This window comes from Saccopteryx bilineata, chromosome 3, assembly GCF_036850765.1.
Source record: "Saccopteryx bilineata isolate mSacBil1 chromosome 3, mSacBil1_pri_phased_curated, whole genome shotgun sequence".
Classification (NCBI taxonomy): domain Eukaryota; kingdom Metazoa; phylum Chordata; class Mammalia; order Chiroptera; family Emballonuridae; genus Saccopteryx; species Saccopteryx bilineata.
The window spans coordinates 263,964,939-263,988,476 of NC_089492.1; the positions used below are offsets into that span (position 1 = coordinate 263,964,939).

At 45.6% G+C, this 23,538-nt stretch overlaps 1 protein-coding gene and 1 non-coding gene across 4 annotated transcripts in view; one reads left to right on the plus strand and one right to left on the minus strand.

Annotated features, from left to right (window-relative positions):
* The window catches only part of INPP5B (inositol polyphosphate-5-phosphatase B), a 64,370-nt gene that overhangs the window by 23,221 nt on the left and 17,611 nt on the right, over positions 1–23,538 (plus strand). For 2 of the 3 annotated variants that reach the window (XM_066269604.1, XM_066269605.1), the window contains 6 exons: positions 13,703–13,799; positions 15,526–15,693; positions 16,513–16,614; positions 17,919–18,033; positions 20,188–20,304; positions 21,162–21,349. In XM_066269604.1, coding sequence (XP_066125701.1) covers positions 13,703–13,799; positions 15,526–15,693; positions 16,513–16,614; positions 17,919–18,033; positions 20,188–20,304; positions 21,162–21,349 — 787 coding nt within the window. Of the gene's footprint in view, positions 1–8,292; positions 8,376–13,702; positions 13,800–15,525; positions 15,694–16,512; positions 16,615–17,918; positions 18,034–20,187; positions 20,305–21,161; positions 21,350–23,538 lie in introns of all 3 variants that reach the window. The other variant, XM_066269601.1, reaches the window with a different exon arrangement.
* Positions 11,463–11,538, minus strand: TRNAF-GAA (transfer RNA phenylalanine (anticodon GAA)). The gene has a single exon. It is a non-coding gene; the product is annotated as a tRNA-Phe (tRNA).

Here is a 23,538-nt window from a genome sequence, read left to right on the forward strand (position 1 = left end):
CTCAGTTGGTTAGAGTGTCATCTTGATACATCAAGTTTGTGGGTTCAATTCCCCCCCCCATCAGGGTATATACAATAATCAGCCAAAGAATGCATAAATAAGTGGGACAACAAATTGATGTTTGTCATTCTCTCTCTCTCTCTCTCTCTTTCCCTCTTCCTTTCTCTTTCTCTACAATCAATCAATCAAAAGTAAAAAAATGTAAAATTAAAAGAAGGTAACCTATTTTAAAAAGAAAAAGAAAAAAGAAAGCACCGGGAAATGGCATTGAGCTTCTGCCTGTGGCTGTTTGTTCAGTGTGTGTTTAGTAACTGTGACTGCTTAGTTTGTATCAGTCTTTGGTTAGCCAAAGAGGTAAGGCAAATAAAAAGAGTTAAACAGCCTGGCCTGTGGTGGCACAGTAGATAAAGCGTCGACCTGGAACACTGGGTTCGCAGGTTTAAAACCCTGGGCTTGCCCAGTCAAGGCACATAAGGGAGTTGATGCTCCCTGCTCCTCACCCCCCTTCTCTTTCTCTCTTTCTTCTCTAAAATGAATAAATAAAGTCCTTAAAAATATAGTTAAACAGACACGGTTACAAGTTCACTGGGATAAATGCTTTGCTAGAGGGAAGCATTGGGTATGGGAGACTCTAAGGAGAGGACCTGAGAAGGCTTTTTGAAGGAGATGATTCAGAGCTGAGTCTTTTTTTTTCCTGAGCTGAGTCTTGAAGGATGAGTTAGAGGTTAAAGTGCAGGTAGGTTTGAGGGATGGGTTAGGATACACCCAGGATCAGGGGTGGGGTGAGGAATGTTGGGGGTGTGTGCGAGAGGAAGTGGGAGCAGGTGGTAGGAGCTGGTGCTGGAATGGGGGTCTGGGGCTAATTCCAAAGGTCCTTTTATGTTATAGAATAGAAAGAGCTCCTCCACTTGGTATTAGCAGAGCCAGACACAAAACATCTAGAATTGCAGTGGAGAAATATTGGCTTTTTTTTATTATGAAAGGTGTCACCCCAGAGAACAGGAAGCTAATGCTCAAAAGCCCAAACTCCATGATGGCATGTGGGTTGCAGATTACATCGGGTAAAAAAAATCACAGAACACCGTCAGCTAGGGGGTCAGGATTGTGCTGGGAGCTAGTCAGTCAGAGGTGAGGTAAGGGCAATGAATCATTCCTTCAGGCCTTAAGGACAGTTCTGAGGTCTGTCCTGGTGTCCCTTTGTCTGGTTTCATAGAACGGTAGCCAGGGGTCATTCCACCTTAAGGCTCAGTAACTGAAGTATAATTTAGGAAGATGTTATCTTGAGACTGTCAGAGGTCCCCATTGTCAGGTCTGGGCAACTGTCATCTGCTGCCTTAGGGGGTTGCTAATTTTCTGGGGGAAAGGCTAGGTGTCTGAGGGGCAGAGAAAGAGAGAGATGATTTCTAGAGCTAGGATGTAAAACTAAATTTAATCAAAGTCCCAGGGCCCCTGGGTTTCACTTGTAAGGTAGTACTCCCAGGTTCGGGTTTCAGCCCAGAGGTGATGGAAGGTACTGAGGGATTTTCTTCTTGTAGGTGTTGGCGTCCTGGATCGGAAGAGGTGAGAATGGAGGCAGGGAGATCACGGAGTGCGCTTTCCAGAAATATCCAGGGCCTAAGAGAGTATCAGGCATGACAATATTTATGGAGGGAGGATTTCTAGGACTTGGTGACTAGACACGGGAAGAAGGGAAAAGTCCCAGAGGTCGCCTCTGACTGAGGGACCAAGGATTGGAGGTCTGAGGTTGGAAACAGGGCCAAGTGGGAGTGGGGAAGCAGGAGAGAAGGAAGGACAGGAAGCTGTGGCCAGAGAGGGGCAAGTTTGATGAAGAGCTGCTGACAGCCAGCTTCCGTGCCAGACTCAGGAGAGAAAAGATTCCGAGAAGAGTGCCTGTGGCTGGAAATCCCCGAATCATGCCTTAAAGTTTCCATACGTAGAGTGAGGAATGAAGACGTTCTGGTCCTTGCCGGGCTGAGTCCTGAGACCCACTGTGAGAGCACGGGCGGGATGCCGGTCTGCAAGGCGATTTTCCGGTCAGCACACCGCCCGCCTACTTACCAATCTAACGAAGCTGACCACTGTCCTTTCAGTCTGGCTGTTAGTAGGAACTGCTCAGAAAAAACAAAACAAGAAACTCCACGTCCATAGAAAGCACTGATGTGTAGAAACAGAGCTCTTATACCTTGGTTTGCCATTGCATATTATAAAGCCCCATGAGATATTTATATTAAAGTCTCTACTTTATAGATGAAGAAACTAAGACCCAAAGAGAGGAAGTAACTTGTTACACAGGAAAGTAATGGTAGAGCTAGACTTCAACTTAGGTTTCCTGGTACTTGTATGCATTTAACACATTGAGTGCCTGCTGTGCACCAGATACTATTCCAGGTCTCTGGGAAGTAGCATAAAGAAGACAAAGTCCCTGCCTCATAGAGCTTACATTTTCATGGAAATAGCATCCAATAAAGCAATGGCTATATATAAGATATAACATCAAATGGTGTCAGTATTAGGAGGAAAATTTTAAATACAGGTTCACAAACTGTTTGCTGACGTAAAAATTTTTTTAAAGAGAGAGGCAGAGAGACAGGAACATCGAGCTGCTCCTGTATGTGCCCTGACTGGGAATCGAACTGGCAACCTCTGCACTTAGGGATGATGCTTCAGCCAACCTAGCTATTCAGCCAGGACTTACTTTTTTATTGATTGATTTTTAGAGAAACAGAGAAAGGGAGAGAGAGGTGAGGGGGAAGGGAAGCATTCATTTATTGTTCATTGACTGCTTCCCGTATGTGCCCTGACCAGGGATCAAACCTGCAATTTTGTTGTTTTGCAACGATGCTCTAACCAACTGAGCTAACTGGCTAGGGCAGGACATTTAAAATGTGTGAAATCTTTTGGAAGACCACATTTAGCTCGAGGTTATTCACAGTTTCAACATTAGATGGTGCTGCATTCCTTTTGATGACATCATAGCTTTGTGAAGCTGGGTTTTGGTTGCTGCTGTGGTCAATAAACACCATGCAAGTCTGACCAGACATTGACGTAGTGGATAGAGGGTTGGACTGGGACACAGAGGACCCAGGTTTGAAACCCCAAGGTTGCCTACTTGAGCGCGGGCTCACCTGGCTTGAGCACGGGCTCACCAGCTTGAGCATGGGATCATGGACATGACCCCATGGTTGCTGGTTTGAGCCCAAAGGTTGCTGGCTTGAAGCCCTAGGTCACTGGCTTGAGCCCAAGGTTGTTGGATTGAGCAGTGGGTTACTTGCTCTGCTGTAGCCCCCCAGTCATGGCACATATGAGAAAGCAATCACTGAACAACTAAGGTGCTGCAATAAAGAATTGATGCTTCTCATCTCTCTCTTCCTGTCTGTCCCTATCAGTCCCTCTCTCTCACTCCCTCTCTGTCAAAAACAAAACAAAACAAAAAACCATGCAAAAATCCATGTGAAATGTGTGTGTGGCGTCCAGTCAGTTTCCAAAGTTTGAGAAGTTGTGCAGTGCCAAACCGGCACACGTGTCTCATTTGTAAGTAAGTGTGGTCATTTAAAATGAAATAGAAATGTTATTTCTAATTATGTCTCTTAGTTTTTCAAACTGCTAAGCTATTAAGGCTTAAATACTTAGTAATTTATTTGACCCTTGCTATTTAAACAGAACTGTTAGATATATTTTTAAAAAATTATTTATTTTAAATTTGTTGATTTTAATGAGAGAGGAAGGGAGAGAGAAAGAACCAGGGACATCAGTCTGTTCCTGTGTGTGCTGACTGGGGATTGAACTGGCAACCTCTGTGCTTGGGGACGATGCTCTTTTTTTTTTTTTTTTTTGTATTTTTCTGAAGCTGGAAACGGGGAGAGACAGTCAGACTCCCGCATGCGCCCGACCGGGATCCACCCGGCACGCCCACCAGGGGCGATGCTCTGCCCCTCCGGGGCGTTGCTCTGCCGAGACCAGAGCCACTCTAGCGCCTGAGGCAGAGGCCAAGGAGCCATCCCCAGCGCCCGGGCCATCTTTGCTCCAATGGAGCCTTGGCTGCGGAAGGGGAAGAGAGAGACAGAGAGGAAGGAGGGGGTAGGGGTGGAGAAGCAAATGGGCGCTTCTCCTATGTGCCCTGGCCGGGAATCGAACCCGGGTCCCCCGCACGCTAGGCTGACGCTCTACCGCTGAGCCAACTGGCCAGGGCCAGGGACGATGCTCTTAAAAATTTTTATTTATTCATTTTACAGGGAGAGGACAAAGAGAGAAAGTTGGGGGGGGGGAGTATCAGGAAGCATGAACTCCCATAGGTGCCTTGCCCAGGCAAGCCTGGGGTTTTGATCCAGCGACCTCAGCATTCCAGGTCGATGCTTTTTCTGTTGCACCACCACAGGTCAAGCAGGGGGAAGATGCTCTAACCAGCTGAGCCATCTGGCCAGGGCATGAACTGTTACGTATTTCTTTTGGCCGGAAAGCACTTGGGAAAAAATTATTTAGACAGTGAGGGTGCTGTGAACCACCAGGAAAGTTCAGGAACCTCTGGAGTAAGGGGCTGAGTGATGTGGGGTGGTTGGGCCTGCTTAGATCGGCTGTCAGAGAGAGAGCTTCTGACGTTTGATCAGAGAGGCCTGAACGAAATGGAGTGAGTGGTGCGGGGATCTGGAGGAAAAGCACTCCAGGCGGAGGGACCAGCAAGAGCAAAGTCCCTGAGTTGGGACTGAGCTTGACATGTTCCAGGAACAGCAAAAAAAAAAAAAGTGTGGCGAAATCAGATGGAGTGATGTTTAGCACGTTTAGCATAGAGCACAGTGGGTGAGGCCAGGGTAGGTAAGACCCCATCCATCCCCTGCGGGGGTTGCATCCTATTCTGAGTGCCTGGAAAGCTATTTGAAAGTTTTTTTTTGTTTGTTTTTTTTTCATTTTTCTGAAGCTGGAAACGGGGAGAGACAGTCAGACAGACTCCCGCATGCGCCCGACCGGGATCCACCTGGCACGCCCACCAGGGGCGACGCTCTGCCCACCAGGGGGCGATGCTCTGCCCATCCTGGGCGTCGCCATATTGCGACCAGAGCCACTCTAGCGCCTGGGGCAGAGGCCACAGAGCCATCCCCAGCGCCCGGGCCATCTTTGTTCCAATGGAGCCTTGGCTGCGGGAGGGGAAGAGAGAGACAGAGAGGAAAGCGCGGCAGAGGGGTGGAGAAGCAAATGGGCGCTTCTCCTGTGTGCCCTGGCCGGGAATCGAACCCGGGTCCTCCGCACGCTAGGCCGACGCTCTACCGCTGAGCCAACTGGCCAGGGCCAATTTGAAAGTTTTAAGCAGGGAGGTAACTTCATCTGATCTTCAATTTTTTTTCCCCAAGTTCACTCTGGCTGCTGTTTTGGAAAACTAACAATAGGAGTGTAAGTGTGGAAGCTCAGCAGCATTAGGAAGTGGCTGTGGTGGTGTTGGTGAGAACTTCCAGATATATTTTTGAAGGTAGAACTTGCCTGGGTTGCTGATGAATTAGACGGAGTGTGACTGGAGGAGAAAGAGGAGTCACCAGTGAGTCTTAGTTTTTAATTTTGAAAGCGGGTTGAATGATGGTGCCATTTACTGAGATGAATAAGACTAAGGGGGGGGGGCAGGAGCAGAAAGTAAGAATCTGGAGCTCACGTGAAAGGTTTGGTAAATTTGGGAATGATCAGCAGGGAGCTGGTTTTTAAAACAGCGAGATCACCTAGATGAGAGTGTAGCGCAGGGCCTTACCTGGAGTCACTCCTGGGGCTGTGGGGTAGGGTGGGTGGAGAAAAAGGGGCATTTTCAAGGACTACAGAAAGTACCAGAGCAGAGAGGGGTCATCTATTAAGTGCTTTTGAAAGAGGTTGAAGTGGACTTAGCTGGAAATGGGGAATTGACTGCTGGACTCGGCAACCTGAAGGTTATCAGTGACCTTAACACAAGCAGTTGGAGTGGAGTACAGCAGGTCCTCAAATAACGTCGTTTCAACATCATTTCATTCTGTCGTTTCTTTCAACATCATATCATTTCATTCTGACATCAATGAAAAAAACCAACAAACCGATTCCTGGCCAAGGCCGCCGTCTGTGTGGAGTTTGCGTGTTCTCCCCATGATTGTGTGGGTTTCCCTCCACATCCCGAAGATGTGTGTGTGTGTGTGTGTGTGTGTGTGTGTGTGTGTGTGGTGAATTGCATGTCTAAACTGAGTGAGTGTCAGATGGGAGTGAGTGGCTCAGGAAGGGCGTCCTGTTTGTGGTGGGTTCCTGCCTTGTGCCCTGAGCTGCCTGGTCTTTATTTAGAAGTTTGATGATGTTTTTGCAGTCAGAAATATGCCATGGGAGGCCTGACCTGTGGTGGCGCAGTGGATAAAGCGTCGACCTGGAAATGCTGAGGTCGCCGGTTCGAAACCCTGGGCTTGCCTGGTCAAGGCACATATGGGAGTTGATGCTTCCAGCTCCTCCCCCCTTCTCTCTCTCTGTCTCTCTCCTCTCTAAAAATGAATAAATAAATAAAAAAAAAATATGCCATGGGAGCCTAACTATTATATTGATTAGGAGACGGTGAAATTGGTTTCCATATATGTCATTTTGCTTAAAGGCACAGTTTCTAAGAACCTGTTGACATTAAGTAAGAATTTACTGTAATGGGAAACAGAGGCCCAGTTGCAGAGGGTTGAGAAGAAAATGGGAGGGGAGGCAGAGACTAAATAAACCTTTCAAAGAATTTTGTGTGTTTTTTTAAAAGGAAATCTGAATCATCTTTTTTTTTTTCTTTAATTGATTTTAGAGAGAGAGAGAGAGAAAGGGAGAGGGGAGAGGAGAGAGGGAGAGAGAAATGTTGATTTGTTGTTCCACTTAATTATGCATTCACTGGTTGATTCTTATATATCTCCTGACTGGGGATCAAACCCTAGACCTTGGCGTATCAGGATGACACTCTAACCAAGTGAGCTACCTGGCCAGGGCCTCAAAGAGTTTTGAACTTAGTCACCAATATGCCTTTAAAAAAAGAAACAAACTGTGTATGTGTGTGTGTGTGTATAAATAAACAGTTTTAGGTTTTCAGAAAAACCGTGATGATAATACAGAGATGTCATACCCCACACTCTCTTTCCCCGTCTTACATTAGTTATGGCACATTTTTCACAATTAGTGAACTAATATTGATACATTATTATTAACTGAAATTCGTATTTTATTCAGACTTCCTTTGTTTTTACATTCTGTCCTTTTTCTGTTCTAGGACCTCACCAAGGTTACCATGGTGATATATAGTCTTCATGTCTCCTAAGGCTTCTTGAGGTTGTGACGTTTTCTCAGACTTTTCTTGTTTTTGATAACCTTGATTGTTTTGAGGCATGCTGGTCATTTTGTAGAACGACCCTCAATTTGGATTTGTTCTGGTATTTTCCTCAAGATTAGACTGGTTTGGGGAGGATGGTGCCAGAAGTGAAGTATCATCCTCATCACATCACATCAAGGGCGTGCTATCAACATGACTCATCTCTGCTGACGTGAACCTTGAGCAGCTAGTGAGGTCGTGCTGGCCAGGTTTCTCCACGGCGGTTAGCCTTTCCTCCTCTGCAGACAGACTTTCCTCTTTGGAAGGATGTCACTATAATGGACTGGGGAATTAGGCTTCGCTGGCTTGAATGCAGAATATTTACCTATGTTATTTGGAATTCTTATTCATTTATATCAGTATGGACCAGTGGGTATTTATTTTACACTTTGCATTATAATCCAATACTGCTTTTCAATTTTGTTGTTCAGATTGTTCCTGCTGTGACCGCTGGAGCTCTTTCAGTTGGCTGCTGGTTCCCTTTGACATACCTCCATCGTTGCGGGGTTTTTTGTGTTTGTTTTTTTGAGCACTTTCTTATTTTCTGGTACTACAAAATGCTTTGGGCTCATCTGTTATATTTCTTGCCCCATTCCTAAAATAAATATTGTAAGGAGCCCTGGTTTCTCATACTGGAGAGTGGTATCAGGAACTGAGACCTGCACATAGTCTGCTCGTTGCTACTGGCGTGTTCTTGCTTCTGGGCCCTCCTCGCTGACAGAGCAAGGTAGTATATGTGTGTGTGTTTCTCTGTGTAACAATCTGTGTTTACGTTAAGGTAAACAAGAGTTCATATTGATATCTTCAACTCTAATCCTTTACCACGTGGATCATTCTAGCTTCCTCCCCTTGCTTATCTGGAAGGTCCCACTCCAACAGTGAAAAATCTAGCTCCCACCATCCACCATCCATTTACTTAATTATTCCATTCCAGTACATCTGTATAATGGTGTCATATTGTTAACCCACAGCGTTATCACGAGAGTACAGCCCTCACGTGCGGTTCCTTCCGCCTCTAGTCTTACAGCCTTCACTCATTCCGAAAGTCGCTTAGGTAAGCACTTTTTCTTCTTCCCCCTGCAGCGAGTTTGTTGCATCCATATACAATATAGTTATTTTCTTTTGTCATTTTCTGCATTTTATTCCAGGATCCCCTGACCTCAGAAATTATTTTTAAAAATTTGCATACATTCAGGTTCATTCTTTGTACTGTCAAGTTTCTATAGGTTTTGAAACCCACAGAGAATGTCACATATCCACCATTACAGTTACTTACAGAATAGTTTCACTGCCCTAAAAAGTCGCTTATTTAATCCTTACCCCTCTCCTCCTGCCCCCTAGCAACCACTGCTATATACTGCTCACAAAAATTAGGGGATATTTTAAACTTTTTTAAAAAAGATTTTATTTATTTATTTTAGAGAGGAAAGGAGAAAGAAGGAAAGAGAGAGAGAGAGAGAGAGAGAGAGAAGGGGGGAGGAACAGGAATCATCAACTCCCATATTTGCCTTGACCAGGCAAGCCCAGGGTTTGGAACCAGCAACCTCAGTGTTCCAGGTTTATGCTTTATCCACTGTGCCACTGCAGGTCAGGCAGGGATATTTTTAGCTTCATATTCATTTTGAAATATCCCCTAATTTTTGTGAGTAGTATTTTTATCATCTTGATAGTTTGTCTTATTCGGAATGTTACATTATTGAAATCATATGGTATGTAGCCTTTCAGATTGGCTTCTTTTACTTAGCGATATACATTTAATATTCATTTATATCTTTTTTTTTATTTTAGGCTACTTTTTTTTTTTTTTCATTTTTCTGAAGCTGGAAACAGGCAGAGACAGTCAGACAGACTCCCGCATGCGCCCGACCGGGATCCACCCGGCACGCCCACCAGGGGCGACGCTCTGCCCACCAGGGGGCAATGCTCTGCCCATCCTGGGCGTCGTCATGTTGCGACCAGAGCCACTCTAGCGCCTGGGGCAGAGGCCAAGGAGCCATCCCCAGCGCCCGGGCCATCTTTGCTCCAATGGAGCCTTGGCTGCGGGAGGGGAAGAGAGAGACAGAGAGGAAAGCGCGTGGCGGAGGGGTGGAGAAGCAAATGGGCGCTTCTCCTGTGTGCCCTGGCCGGGAATCGAACCCGGGTCCTCCGCACGCTAGGCCGACACTCTACCGCTGAGCCAACCGGCCAGGGCCTATTTTAGGCTACTTTTTAATTTTAATTTTTTTTTTTGTATTTTTCTGAAGCTGGAAACGGGGAGAGACAGTCAGACAGACTCCCGCATGCGCCCAACCGGGATCCACCCGGCACGCCCACCAGGAACGAAGCTCTGCCCACCAGGGGGTGATGCTCTGCCCCTCAGGGGCGTCGCTCTGTTGCGACCAGAACCACTCTAGCGCCTGGGGCAGAGGCCAAGGAGCCATCCCCAGTGCCCGGGCCATCTTTGCTCCAATGGAGCCTTGGCTGTGGGAGGGGAAGAGAGAGACAGAGAGGAAGGAGAGGGGGAGGGGTGGAGAAACAAATGGGCGCTTCTCCTATGTGCCCTGGCCGGGAATCGAACCCGGGACTTCTGCACGCCAGCCGACGCTCTCCCACTGAGCCAGCTGGCCAGGGCCGCTACTTTTTAATTTAATTTAATTTTTTTTGTTGATTTTAGCCAGAGAGGGAGGGAAAGAGAGGGACAGGAACATCGATCCTCTCCTGTATGTGCCTTGATGGGGGATCGAACCAGTAACCTCCACGCCTTGGGTTGATGCTCCAACCAACGGAGCTACCTAGCCAGGGCCACTTATGTCTTTTTGTGGCTTGATAACTCATTCTTTTTTATTGCTAAATGATATTTTATTACATGGATGAAACCAGTCTGTGGTTATCCAGTCACCTGTTAAAAAAACATCTTGGTTGCTTCTGGGTTTTGATGATTATGAATAAAGCTTTTGTTGATTATGAATAAAGATATAAATATTTGTGTGCAGGTTTTATGGACTTATGGACATAAGTCTTTAAATCATTAAATACCTAGGAACATGATTGCTGGGTCATATGGTAAGACTGTGTCCAGCTTTGTAAGAAGCTGCCAAGCTGCTTCCAGAGTGACGGTACTCTTTTCCATTCCTACACTCTGTGTGAGAGCTGCTGTTACTCCACATCCTTGCCCGCAGTTGGTATTGTTCATCTTCTGGATTTCAGCCATTCTAATAGGTGTCCCCGTATGTGATTCACTAACTCAAATACTTTGGTTCTCTAAGCTTTAGAGCTTAGTCAGTAAACAGGAGGTGGAATCCAGTGGGGATTTGGTTTCTAGAAATAATTAACTCGCCATGGAATCGCAGAATTTTAGTAACAACCTAGTCTAGTTCTCCCTCTGATATTTTTGTTGTATGCTGAAGACAATGAAATATTCTAAAAGAACACTGCAGGCTTAAACTGAGATATGTGACATCTTTATATGAGGCACATAAGACTCGTGTTTGTCCAGTGTTTCCTATTGAGTTGTTGAGTGACTGAACTGCTTATAATGTACTGGCTGGCGTGCTGGGTGGTGGTGATGCAGTGATGAGTAAATCAGACGTACTGTCCTCAGTAAGCTTACAGTCTCCCCGGGGAGACAGGCAGTTACAGTACACAGCAATCAGGGCTATGGTGGGAACACTGGTGTGAGGGAATCTGACCAGTCTAGGAGGGCGCAGAGAGGCTTCTTAGAAGTGACTTCTAAGACGTGGCCTATAGCAAGGGTTGGCCAACTAGTCTGTGGTCCAAATCCATTCTGCCTGCCTGCTTTTGTATAGCCTGTGAACTAAGAATGAATGGGTTTTTTAATTTATTTTTTATTTTTTTTATTTTTCTGAAGCTGGAAATGGGGAGAGACAGTCAGACAGACTTCCACATGCGCCCGACCGGGATCCACCCGGCACGCCCACCAGGGGGGCAATACTCTGCCCACCAGGGGGCGATGCTCTGCCCCTCTGGGCATCGCTCTGTTGCGACCAGAGCCACTCTAGTGCCTGGGGCAGAGGCCAAGGAGCCACCCCCAGCTCCCGGGCCATCTTTGCTCCAGTGGAGCCTCGGCTGAGGGAGGGGAAGAGAGAGACAGAGAGGAAGGAGAGGGGGAGGGGTGGAGAAGCAAATGGGCGCTTCTCCTATGTGCCCTGGCCGGGAATCGAACCCGGGACTTCTGCACTTCAGGCCGACGCTCTACCACTGAACCAACCGGCCAGGGCAAGAATGAATTGTTTTTACATTTTAAAATGTTTGAAAAGAATCAAAAGAGAATATTTTGTGACGTGAAAATGAGATTATATGATATCCCAATCTCAGGGCCCACAAATGAAGTCTTATTGGAACACAGCCATGCCCACGGCTGCTTTTGCACTAGACTGGCAGAGTTAGACAGTTGTGACCAAGGCTGTATGGCCTGCAGAGCCTAGGACATTTATTCTATGGTTCTTTACAGAAACAGTTTGCTGATCCCAGGCCCCAGGATGGGTGGGAGTTAGGCATTTATAGCAGAGTAAGGAAGAAGGAAGTATTTTGGATAGTTTGTTTTGTTTTGTTTTAAGTGAAAGGAAGGAGGATAGAGAGACAGACTCCCACATTCGCCCCAACTGAGATCCATCCAGCAACCCCTGTCTGGGGCCGATGCTCAAATCAACTGAACTATCCTCAGTGCCCAGGGCTGACACTCGAATCAACTGAGCAACTGGCTGTGAGAAGGGAAGAGAGAAGGAGGAGAGGGAGAGGAAGAGAAGTAGATGGTCGCCTCTCATGTGTGCCCTGACCGGGGATTGAGCTCAGTACGTCCACACGCCAGGCTGATGTTCTAACACTGAACCACCAGCCAGGGCCTGGATGCATTTTCTAATGGGATCTCTGTATGACTGCAGTAACTTTAATATCCTTTGAGTATGGCATTCAAGGAGGTAGGGGGCCAGAGGTAGGCAGGACTTGGCAGCCATATTAAGGGGTTTTGGTTTAATCAGTGGGGAAGCTTTTAAAAGGTTTTAAGCAATTATGAACAAAAATTCCTTTTTCAAAGAAATTTTTTGGCCACAGAATGGGTTAGAGAGTGGGGTGATAATGGACGTAGGGAGACTAGTTAAGGGTTTTGAAGTCATTTCAGGGAGGTGTTGGTAACCTGGACTAATATAGTGACGTTGGGGATAGGAATATATTGATTTGAGAGGCATTTAGGAGGCAAAATTGAAAGGCCTTGGTGATTCATTGGTGGCATTGAAATGTAATTATTTTCATGTTTTAAATAATTGTGTTTTCTTTTCAACTCCAAAATGATTTTTTCTGGGTTATGTGAATGCATGGTTGGAAAGTCCATGTTTAGTAATAGTTTTCAGAGTAAAATTCTTTAGTGATGTTTCATGCCTCTGGTGCTCCTTGTAACTTGTGTATCGAAACAGCATGTCTCTGTGGCCTCTTCATGCTGTTCCCTTTTGACAAGCGATGTAGGTTTTAAGATGCAGAGAAGCTATTGGCAGATTAGTTTTCTAATTATCTTGATTTAACAACTTTCTCCAAATTTTTCTGTTGCGGGTCCTTGGGTTCTTTGGTTTTCAAAGGCAATTTGTTGACAGTGATAAGCTCTCCTCATCCTCTAGGACAATAATTTTCAATCTTTTTACATTTACGGACCAGTGAAAATTATAGAATTATTTCCGGGACTGCTATGGCAGAAATCACCCTGAGCATAAGCAAATTTGACCAAGACCATTGGATCTGTATGCTTCATACAACATCAGAGTGGTTAACCCTTTCGCAGACCAGCTTGACTGGCGGACTGGTCTGTGGACAGTGGTTGAAAAACACTGCTCTAGGGTGCTTCTGCCCTTTCTAGTTTTAGATATCTAACCCTTGCCTTTTTCCTCCTTGCAGTCGAAGTTCTCACTTGCCGTAAGTGGTAATAAGACCACTGTCTTATATTTTATATGTTGAGTGGTTTCACAGTGCTTACTCACATGTCAATTATTTGATCCCTACAATAAACCTGTGAGGAAGGCAGGACAGGTCAGGTTACTGAGCTTCAGAGAGGTTAGATAACTTGCCCCAAGTGAAAGAACCGTAAGTAGTAGTGCTGGAGATAGAATGTAGGTCTGTAGATACCACAGCGTTATGCTTTCTGTAATGCACTCTGTCCCCAAGAAAAGGAGGTCGGACGTTCTGTGTTACCGTTTTTTAGCAGTAAAGGTATCCAGATGAAATACTCCCCCCCCACCCGTGTGCTCTGCGAGCTTCACCCAGACACCAACATAGGCCTTTCCTATGCTTTCGAGCAATATGTGGACTACCAATAATTCCTAGTACAATTTGAGAAGCTGTGGTCTGTATGTTAGAGTATAATGTCAGTATGTTTCCATTCTTTCTCCCTCCCCTTAGGTTGTTCTTCCTTGGACGATTTGAGGCCAAATGGGAAAGGCCTGTTTGTGGACCAAAGCTCCCGGGGTCAGGATAAACCAGATCACTCGTTCACAAGGTAACACAGCTCTCCCTTCACTGCTACCTCTGAGGACTGAGGTTTTCCTCACTATAGAACCAGAACCGGTACTGTCCGTGATGTAAGTTGCCCCAGGGTCTCTGGCCTAAGAAATGTTGCATATTTATTGAGCACATTTATTGAACACGTACTGTGTATGCCAGCTACCGCGCACTTAATGTGGCTTATCTTATTATTTTTTCCATTAGCTTATTTTAACCTGAGAGGTAGGTAGCACTGTTTTGTCTGTCTTACAGCTAAGGAAACAGGTGAGAAGAGAGGTTATGTAACTCACCCAAGATCTAGAACTAGCAAGTTGCAGATCTAGGATTTGAAAGTGGCAGTCTAACTCTGCTTTTGAAATGTAGAAGATTAGAGACATTTTAATTTCTCCCTCCCATTTGAGGAGTTCCCTACTATGGCAGGCGTCCCCAAACTACGGGCCGCACGCGGCCCCATGAGGCCATTTATCTGGCTCCCTGCTGCACTTCCTGTACGAGCACCTCTTTCATTGGTGGTCAGTGAGAGGAGCACTGTATGTGGCAGCCCTCTAACGGTCTGAGGGACAGTGAACTGGCCCCCTGTGTAAAAAGTTTGGGGACCCCTGACTTCTTTCCATTTTTATTTACTGTATTTTCTCGTGTATAAGACGCACCTTAATTTTGGGGCCTGGAATTTGAAAGAGGAATGTATTACATAAAGTTATTGAACTCAAGTTTTATTCATCATAAAATTCATACAACTCCTCATCACTGTCAAAACTCCTATCCATCAGCTTGTCCTCACCTGTGTCTGATGATGAATCACTGTCTTCAACAATGAGCGCAAAACAAGCGCACAAAAGTGGGAAATGCAAGTAAATAAAATCTACAAACACTGTTTAAGATGCATCCAGTTTTTAGACCCCAAGTTTTTCGGGAAAGGGTGCATCTTATACATGGGGAAATACGGTGCCTTTTTTTTTTCTGATGTGCTGTTATATTTATTCTACTCTAGTGTCCCCTACTGATCAGAGCCAGAATCTTCTGGTCCAGATTAAATTACTTTCTTGTGCCTGTGTTTTAATTTGGCACTTAAAGCAGCAGTTGCACAGTCCCTGAACTTTAAATGTAGCCAGATCTCTCATTCTCAATTTACTTGGACCCTTCATGGTACACATAGATACATTTTTACCTTACCTTAATGGAAAGTTGGCATTTGAATACTTTTTAGTATGACTATTAAACCTACACAGATAATAATGAAATGCAAATTTTTATTGCCTTTTTAGAATTTGGGGTTATTCCTGTGGCATGGAGATACAGTAGAATTGTTAAGTCAAAGGCTCTGGATTGTTCTATATAGTCTTGTCACATGAGGCACTCTGTCACCATCCAGCTGGGTGAATCGTTGGCGGAGCTGGGTCTTGTTTTCCTCATTTGAAAAATGAAGGGGTTAGATTAGATTATCTCTAGGGTCCCCATCTGGTCTGAGATTCTATGAATTTATTATTATAAAATCTCTGGACTAATGTACCGTATAATCAACAACAATTAAGTTTACTTAATTCGACATAGAAGTAGTGTTGTTTTAGCAAATAAGTTTTTTTTGGCCTCCTTTAGTCTTCTGTAACTCAGATGCTTGTGTGTGGAAACTTCTAGCTTTATGTGCTTTGTCATGAAGGACTCATCAAAATATGACTCAAAAAAAAAAACACCAAACAAACACCTTTCTTTTGTTTTTCTAGACAGAATAAATCCAGGTCGGAAATTACCGACATGGTTCGCTCCTCCACTATCACAGTGTCAGACAAGGCTCATATTTTGTCGATGAATAAGTTTGGACTGAGAGATACGATAGTGAAATCACATCTGGTGCAGAAAGAAGAGGATTATACCTACATCCAGAATTTCAGGTAGCAAACTGGGTCTTAGACTGTTTTCAAAGGAAAAGGTTCATTCAGGTCTGTGAAAGTTAAGCATTCACTCTCACCCCCAATACACTGGATTTGGAAGCAAATCCTACTTCACAATCTCCCATCATTTTCTGAGTGAGTGATTCCTTTCACTCTTCATTAGCAGGCATTCTTTCTGTGCCTTTTCTGGCCAGGAACTGTGGTAGGTGTGGTACAGTGAAGGTGACACAGAGTTACAGAAGTATTTGAAGAACTATATGGGTACAGAAGAAGGAATGGTATCCTGACGGTATAACCCTTGGTCATTCTGGGCCTTTGAAGAAAGTCATTTAAGTTGAAGTGAGCAAAATGAAGTTAGTGTTTGTTAATCTTTCTAGACAGGATTATTGAAAATTTAATGAATAAAGGTCACATGATTCTGCTAGCGCTCTTTTTAAACTTTTAAACTCTTACATTATGACCATAAGACAAAGTAACATTGCTTATAGGGAAGGAAAGAGTCAATTATGGTGAATGCTGCTGTTGCCTTCCTTCTGAAAGTAATTACCAAGGTACGTTTTATTTATTTTTTTGATTTCCATAGCATACACAGGGTAAGGAGTCATTTTGCGGATTATGGCTCTCCAGTGGCCGTTAAAGCTAAGGAGGAATGTTCAGAGTAGGTCTGTACTGTTTGAAGTTATCACAGAAGCAACAAATATCACAGCAGACTGCAGTCATTGGTCTAGGTTAAATGTGACATTTCTTATGTCTTAAAATGCTTTCCTCTGTTGTCTCCGCTGTTCTCCTGAGTAACTGGTTGATTCTCTTTGGTGACAGGTTTTTTGTGGGAACGTATAATGTGAATGGACAGTCCCCCAAAGAATGCCTCCAGCCCTGGCTGAGTCACGATATCCAGGCCCCAGATGTGTACTGTGTAGGGTGAGTGCTTCTCTTCCGGTCGCCTCTGCCTCCTCAGTAACGCATAGCTGTGGTTGAAGGGATGGGGACATGAATATGGGGATGGGGAGTGGCAAAAGTAGGTTAAATACAGTAGTAAACAAGTAAGAATACAGAATGAACTCTGTGTTCCACGTCCTCACAACTGGAAGCCTCCTTTTGCCCATCCCTGTACATACCTGAGTCTTCGCAGCAGGTGAAGGAGTTGGAGGATAAGCATGTGATTAGAAGCAGCTGCTTATCTGTGTGATGCTTTTCCTCATAGTAAACACTTTCTGGCATGATTAAAGTGATGTGCGTGGCATTTAAGTGCTAGTATTGAATTTTTAGTACAATCCTCTGTTAAACATCACTATACCTTGAACTGAGTTCCATTACTTAGGCATTCAACACTGTTGATTATGAAGAACTATGTCTTTTGCCAGGAAAGGAAGGTTAACTTCAAAAAGAAGAAAGAAAAGCCCCATTACTCAGTACTTAGTATTTCACATCTACTCTCCTCCTACCACTACCCTGGGCATTATTTTTCTTGTTTGTTTTTGTTTTTTGTATTTTCCTAAAGTGAGAAGCTAGGAGGCAGTCAGACAGACTCCTGCATGCGCCCAACCGGGATCCATCCAGTATGCCCACCTGGGGGTGATGCTATGCCCATCTGGGCCATTGCTTCGTTGCGAACAGAACCGTTCTAACACCTGAGGCAGAGGCCATGTAGCCATCCTCAGCACCTGGGCCAACTTAGCTCAAATGGAGCCTTGGCTGCGGGAGAGGAAGAGAGAGACAGAGAGGAAGGAGAGGGGGAGGGGTGGAGAAGCAGATGGGCGCTTCTCCTGTGTGCCCTGGTCAGGAATTGAACCCGGGACTTTCAGATGCCGGGCCGACGCTCTACCGCTGAGTCAACCAGCCAGGGCCCTGGGTATGTTGACAGAGAGTGGGTGGCAAAGAAGCCTGAGTGGTAGTTGGAAAGGACCTAGAATTTGGAATGTATGTAGATCTGGGTTTGACTTGCCGCTCTGTGCTTGTGTGAACTTGTGATCTCAGATGTAATACACAGATGCTTTCAGCTACTCCACAGGCTGGTTATGCAGAGGAAATGGCCTGCTGCTTATGAAAGCATTGGGGAGGTCCTTAGTATTCCAACCCTCAGCTCTAAGGGTTTGTTTTTCTTTCTGCTTGAGGATCCTGCAGTTCAGTTAGCGTGCTAGGATTTGCGCACCCAGACCAGTCTGAGAACGTGTCATTTTGCACATTACCTTTCTCTACTCTCTGACGGCTTGCTTCTACTACAGGTTCCAGGAGCTTGATCTGAGTAAGGAGGCCTTTTTCTTCCATGATACCCCAAAGGAGGAAGAGTGGTTTAAAGCTGTATCAGAGAGTCTTCATCCAGATGCCAAGTATGCAAAGGTAAGAGAGGAGTCAGGGACCTTTAAATGTTAGGTTGCCATGCAGGGAAATTCCAAGACAATATTTCCCTTTTCCCCTAAGCCAGTCCTAGTTATCCTGCCATTTTCAGTTCTAGGTCCTCCAGAAGAGGCACCGGGGATGGGAAAGCTGCAGGTCTTGGCACTTGCGGGCTGTTCAGGTCAGGCGTGGCCAACAGTTTTTGCCCCCGGGCCAGATTAGAAAGAAAACTTTTTTCACGGGCCTGATGAAGTATTAAAATTAAAAAATGTTAAATACAAAAACGATTCATTTAAATAAACAAAATTTTATTATGTAATTTGTTTATGAATAAATGTGAGTGAAAAATTTTAATATACAATATTATTTTAGTAAAAATATAATTATATACTGTATAAATATCCAAACTATCACAATCAATCGAAACAATATTTAATTAATAGAATGAGCTTGAAGGGGTTATATCACAAATAAAACAATTATTTCGTTTTACAAACAGCCTGGACACATTTTCAGTTGTCAACTGCAACTATTGTCTATGCTACAATGCCGCTTGATTCAGCACACTTGACCACAAAAATAACGAATTGTTTGACCTTGGGTGCTCACTGGCAAACTCCCCTTAAAAAAACGTGGGTTTCATATCGCTGCTAAATGTCAAACAGTTCATATCGAGTACAGACAAGTGCAAAAGTTGTAAATTTTTATAATGGAATTTTTTAAAGCATCTTTTTTTTTTTTTTTCCTGAAGCTGGAAACGGGGAGAGACAGTCAGACAGACTCCCGCATGCGCCCGACCGGGATCCACCCGGCACGCCCACCAGGGGCGATGCTCTGCCCACCAGGGGGCGGTGCTCTGCCCCTCCGGGGGGTCGCTCTGCTGCGACCAGAGCCACTCTAGCGCCTGAGGCAGAGGCCAAGAAGCCATCCCCAGCGCCCGGGCCATCTTTGCTCCAATGGAGCCTTGGCTGCGGGAGGGGAAGAAAGAGACAGAGAGGAAGGAGGGGGTAGGGGTGGAGAAGCAAATGGGCGCTTCTCCTATGTGCCCTGGCCGGGAATCGAACCCGGGTCCCCTGCACACCAGGCCGATGCTCTATTGATGAGCCAACCGGCCAGGGCCTTATAGGATGGCCCGGGCGCTGGGGATGGCTCCTTGGCCTCTGCCCCAGGCGCTAGAGTGGCTCTGGTTGCGGCAGAGCGACGCCCCAGAGGGGCAGAGCACCGCCCTCTGGTGGGCAGAACGTAGCCCCTGGTGGGTGTGCCAGGTGGATCCCGGTCGGGCGCATGCGGGAGTCTGACTGTCTCCCCGTTTCCAGCTTCAGAAAAATACAAAAAAAATAAAAATAAAAAAAAATAAAGAAGTATCGTGAATCCATTTGACCAATTATTGGACGTTAATTCTAGATTGATCACACGTGGAATTCTTTTCCGCATATCACTGTCTTCTTAAATATCTCTATTTCCAATAATCAAAGATGTTTCTGCTTCTGAGTAGCTGAGATTTTATTTATTTACTTTTTTGTATTTTTCTGAAGTTGGAAACGGGGAGGCAGTCAGACAGACTCCACATGCGCCCGACTGGGATCTACCTGGCACGCCCACCAGGGGGCGATGCTCTGCCCATCTGGGGCGTTGCTCTGTTGCAACCAGGGCCATTCTAGCGCCTGAGGCAGAGGCCAAGGAACCATCCCCAGCGCCTGGGCCAACTTTGCTCCAATGGAACCTTGGCTGTGGGAGGGGAAGAGAGAGAGAGGAAGGAGAGGAGGAGGGGTAGAGAAGCAGATGGGCGCTTCTCCTGTGTGCCCTGGCCGGGAATCAAACCTGGGACTCCTGCACGCCAGGCCGATGCTCTACCACTGAGCCAACCGGCTAGGGCAGTAGCTGAGATTTTAAAGTAGCGGAGAATATTAAAAATTTAATTGTGGGCTGCATAAGTTCATTATCCGGCCTGCAGGCCATATGTTGGCCATACCTGGTTTAGGTTGTCACATAGCATGTTCACTGAGTCGAACAGGTGATTACCTGGGTCCTGGTGTGGAGAAAGAGATACATTAATACTCTCAGTCAGCGTTGAGACCACTGTTCCTTTGGGGTATATTTTCTTGTGCTCGACTTCTGTTTAACAGCACGAGCTGAGTGTTTGGCTCTGTTTTCCAGGTGAAGCTCATCCGACTGGTTGGGATTATGCTGCTGTTATACGTGAGGCAGGAACACGCCGCACACATCTCAGAAGTGGAGGCCGAGACCGTGGGGACAGGAATCATGGGGAGGATGGTGAGTTCTTGGTAGTATGTTCAGCACATGGAGGGCTTTAATTCCTAAGGTGTTGACCCCACTTCTTGTGATGCCTTGACTGCACCTGTCCCAGTTTGAGGATGCTGGTATCACAAGATGAATTGTCCCCTCCAGCAGGGCTAGGCTGAGCAGACCATGTAGAAATCATATTTTAGGGAATTGCTGGCTGAGTTGCCCACCCAACATGGATCCTGTGTTTACTCCACACCAGCGCCTCTAGTTTATCCTCCCAGTTAATCCATGAAATAGGTTGCAGACACTAAATGGGGTCACAAAGGAAAAGAAAGAATGCTGATGAAGATCGACAGTTTCCTCTTCTTTGAGGGGATTTATTTATTTGTTTATTTATTTATCTTTAAATATATTTATTCATTTGAGAGAGTTGGGGAGGTAGAGAGAAGGGCAGGGGGAGGAGCAGGAAGCATCAACTCCCATATGCGCCTTGACCAGGAAAGCCCAGGGTTTGAACTGGTGACCTTAGCATTCCAGGTCAATGCTTTATCCACTGCGCCACCACAGGTCAGGCTTCTTTGAGGAGATTTAAAGTCCTGCTTTTAGGCTCTACTGCGAGAGCTCAGCTTCCTGTGGAGAAGGGAGAGCGTGTGGCTTTCCTGTGATTTATGGAAAGTGGATTTGGCTTTGCCACGGACGGGCTAGTCATTCCGCTTTCTTGGGTTTGTTTTCTCACCTGTAAAATACAGATAGTAACACTGCTTTACTTAGCTCACAGGATCATGATGAAGACCAGTTAACAGAAAACATTTTGGGAGTTTGTGGGTTGAAACGATTGACACGATTAAGTTGTGAACTCGATTTCTTTGGGCCCCTTTTCACAGGGCAACAAAGGAGGAGTGGCCATCAGGTTCCAGTTCCACAATACCAGTGTCTGCGTCGTGAATTCTCACCTGGCGGCCCACACGGAAGAGTATGAGCGGAGGAACCAGGACTATAAAGACATTTGTTCTCGCATGCAGTTTTGTCAGGTTGACCCAGGCCTTCCCCCGCTCACCATCAGCAAGCACGAGTGAGTCTGGGCTTCCACCCCAAACAGGTCACCATGCCCGATGTGCAGGGCATGGGCTGTTCTGTTAGGGAGGTGACTGGGGTAGGCTTCTCACTGCTGGAGTGGGAACTCCAGCCAACTCTTGGTTACACGTGGATCACGTCCTTTGGAAATATTTAGTTTCCTTTTTACCATCTGGCAGACCTCTCAAATTGGTCTCAAATTATTTGGAAAACATAGAAGATTTATGTTAATATGGGTCTGCCTTGATACAACATCGCCAAAGAGTGACCCTCTCATCTCCAGGTTTTAGAAGTATGATTTAGAACAGGGGTCCCCAAACTTTTACACAGGGGGCCAGTTCACTGTCCCTCAGACCGTTGGAGGGCTGGACTATAAAAAAAAAAACTATGAACAAATCCCTATGCACACTGCACATATCTTATTTTAAAGTAAAAAAACAAAACGGGAACAAATACAATATTTAAAATAAAAGAACAAGTAAATTTCAATCAACAAACTGACCAATATTTCAATGGGAACTATGCTCCTCTCACTGACCACCAATGAAACAGGTGCCCCTTCCAGAAGTGCGGCGGGGGCCGGATAAATGGCCTCAGGGGGCCACATGTGGCCCGCGGGCCATAGTTTGGGGACTCCTGATTTAGGATTTTATATATCTGTTTTTTCTGGAAACAAATGCAATTGAGAATGAGTGCATTTGTCTGCCTTCACTTCACCTTTTATTATTATTATTATTATTATTATTATTATTGAGTGAGAAGCAGGGAGGCAAAGAAACAGACTCGCACATGTGCCCTGACCAGGATCCACCCAGCATGCCCACTAGGGGACGATGTTCTGCCCATCTGGGGCTGTTGCTCTGTTGCTCAGCAACTGAGCTATTTTAGTGCCTGAGGTAAGGCCATGGTGCCATCCTCAGTGCCTAGGGCCAACTTGTTTGAGTGAGTCATGGCTGCAGGAGGGGGGGAGAGAGAGAGAGAAGGGGGAAAGGTGGAGAAGCAGATGGTTGCTTCTCCTGTGTGTCCTGACCAGGAATTGAACCTGGGACTTCCACATGCCAGGCCAATGCTCTACCGCTGAGCCAACTGGCCAGGGCTCACTTTGCCTTTTATACCTCAACTTTATAGTTGCAGCTGCTTGGAGCATCTTGTGCTAATAATTTTTGTCTATTCTCTTTATTTCATTTATCTCTAACACTCCCTATATGTCTGAATTCAAGGCATATTAGAAATTTCAGACTTGAAAGTAACACTTGAAGCTTATACTGCTCCTTTTATAAAGAAGATGAAGCCATTGCGGCCGTGGTGTCTGCCAGGGAGTATACAGTCAAGCGTCTCTTTGGGCCCGCTGCCATGGTGGAACTGTCTTGAGCTCACTGATGCCCTAGCAGCTGATAGGATGGCTTTCCTTCTCCAGGGAACCTAGCAGGGAGTGTATCTTCCGTTCTGCTAGACCTGCAGCGTCCTAGTTTATGAGGTTGCAACCTGCATGTCAGTTTGTCTGCTTTTATTTTTGGGGTGTGTATACTGCTGTGCAGCTTCTCTAATGGCTTGGTTGTTGGCTTCTGATAGAGCAGTATTGGACTTTATGGGACGTACAGTGTCCTCTAGGAGCATTCAGTTATCTCTTTCCCCAAAGCATCAAGTGCAGTAAAACACCTGTCACGCTCTGCAAAAAGAGCCAAATGATGCTGTGGTGGTGGTTAAACCCGGACTGCGCTGTACAGGTTGAGCTTTATTTCAGAGGAACTCGGCTCTAGAAATGAAAAGGCTGAGAGTGCTTTGTGGACTGCATTGTGCATGGAGGCAGAGGTGACATCATCTGGATTGTGGCACCATCTAGCTTGGGGTGCCTGGGTGACTGACATGACTCCCAATACTTGATCTTTTTGCCTGTTCCCAGGAATGAAGTAAATTATTGTATTGCTTTTAGAGCCTACTAGACTATCTTTCCAACCATACAAGAATAAAATAGTCAAGGAGAATTCAAGGTGCTTTATAATGAACTTAGACCAAGATAATTTAAAAAAAAATTTTAATTGATTTTAGCAAGAGAGGAAAGGAGGGAGACAGACAAGAATATCAATCTGTTCCTGCATGTGCCCTGACCAAGAATCAAACCGGCAACCTCTGTGCTTCAGGAGGATGCTATAACCCAGTGGTCCCTAATGTCAGAAAATATTTTCA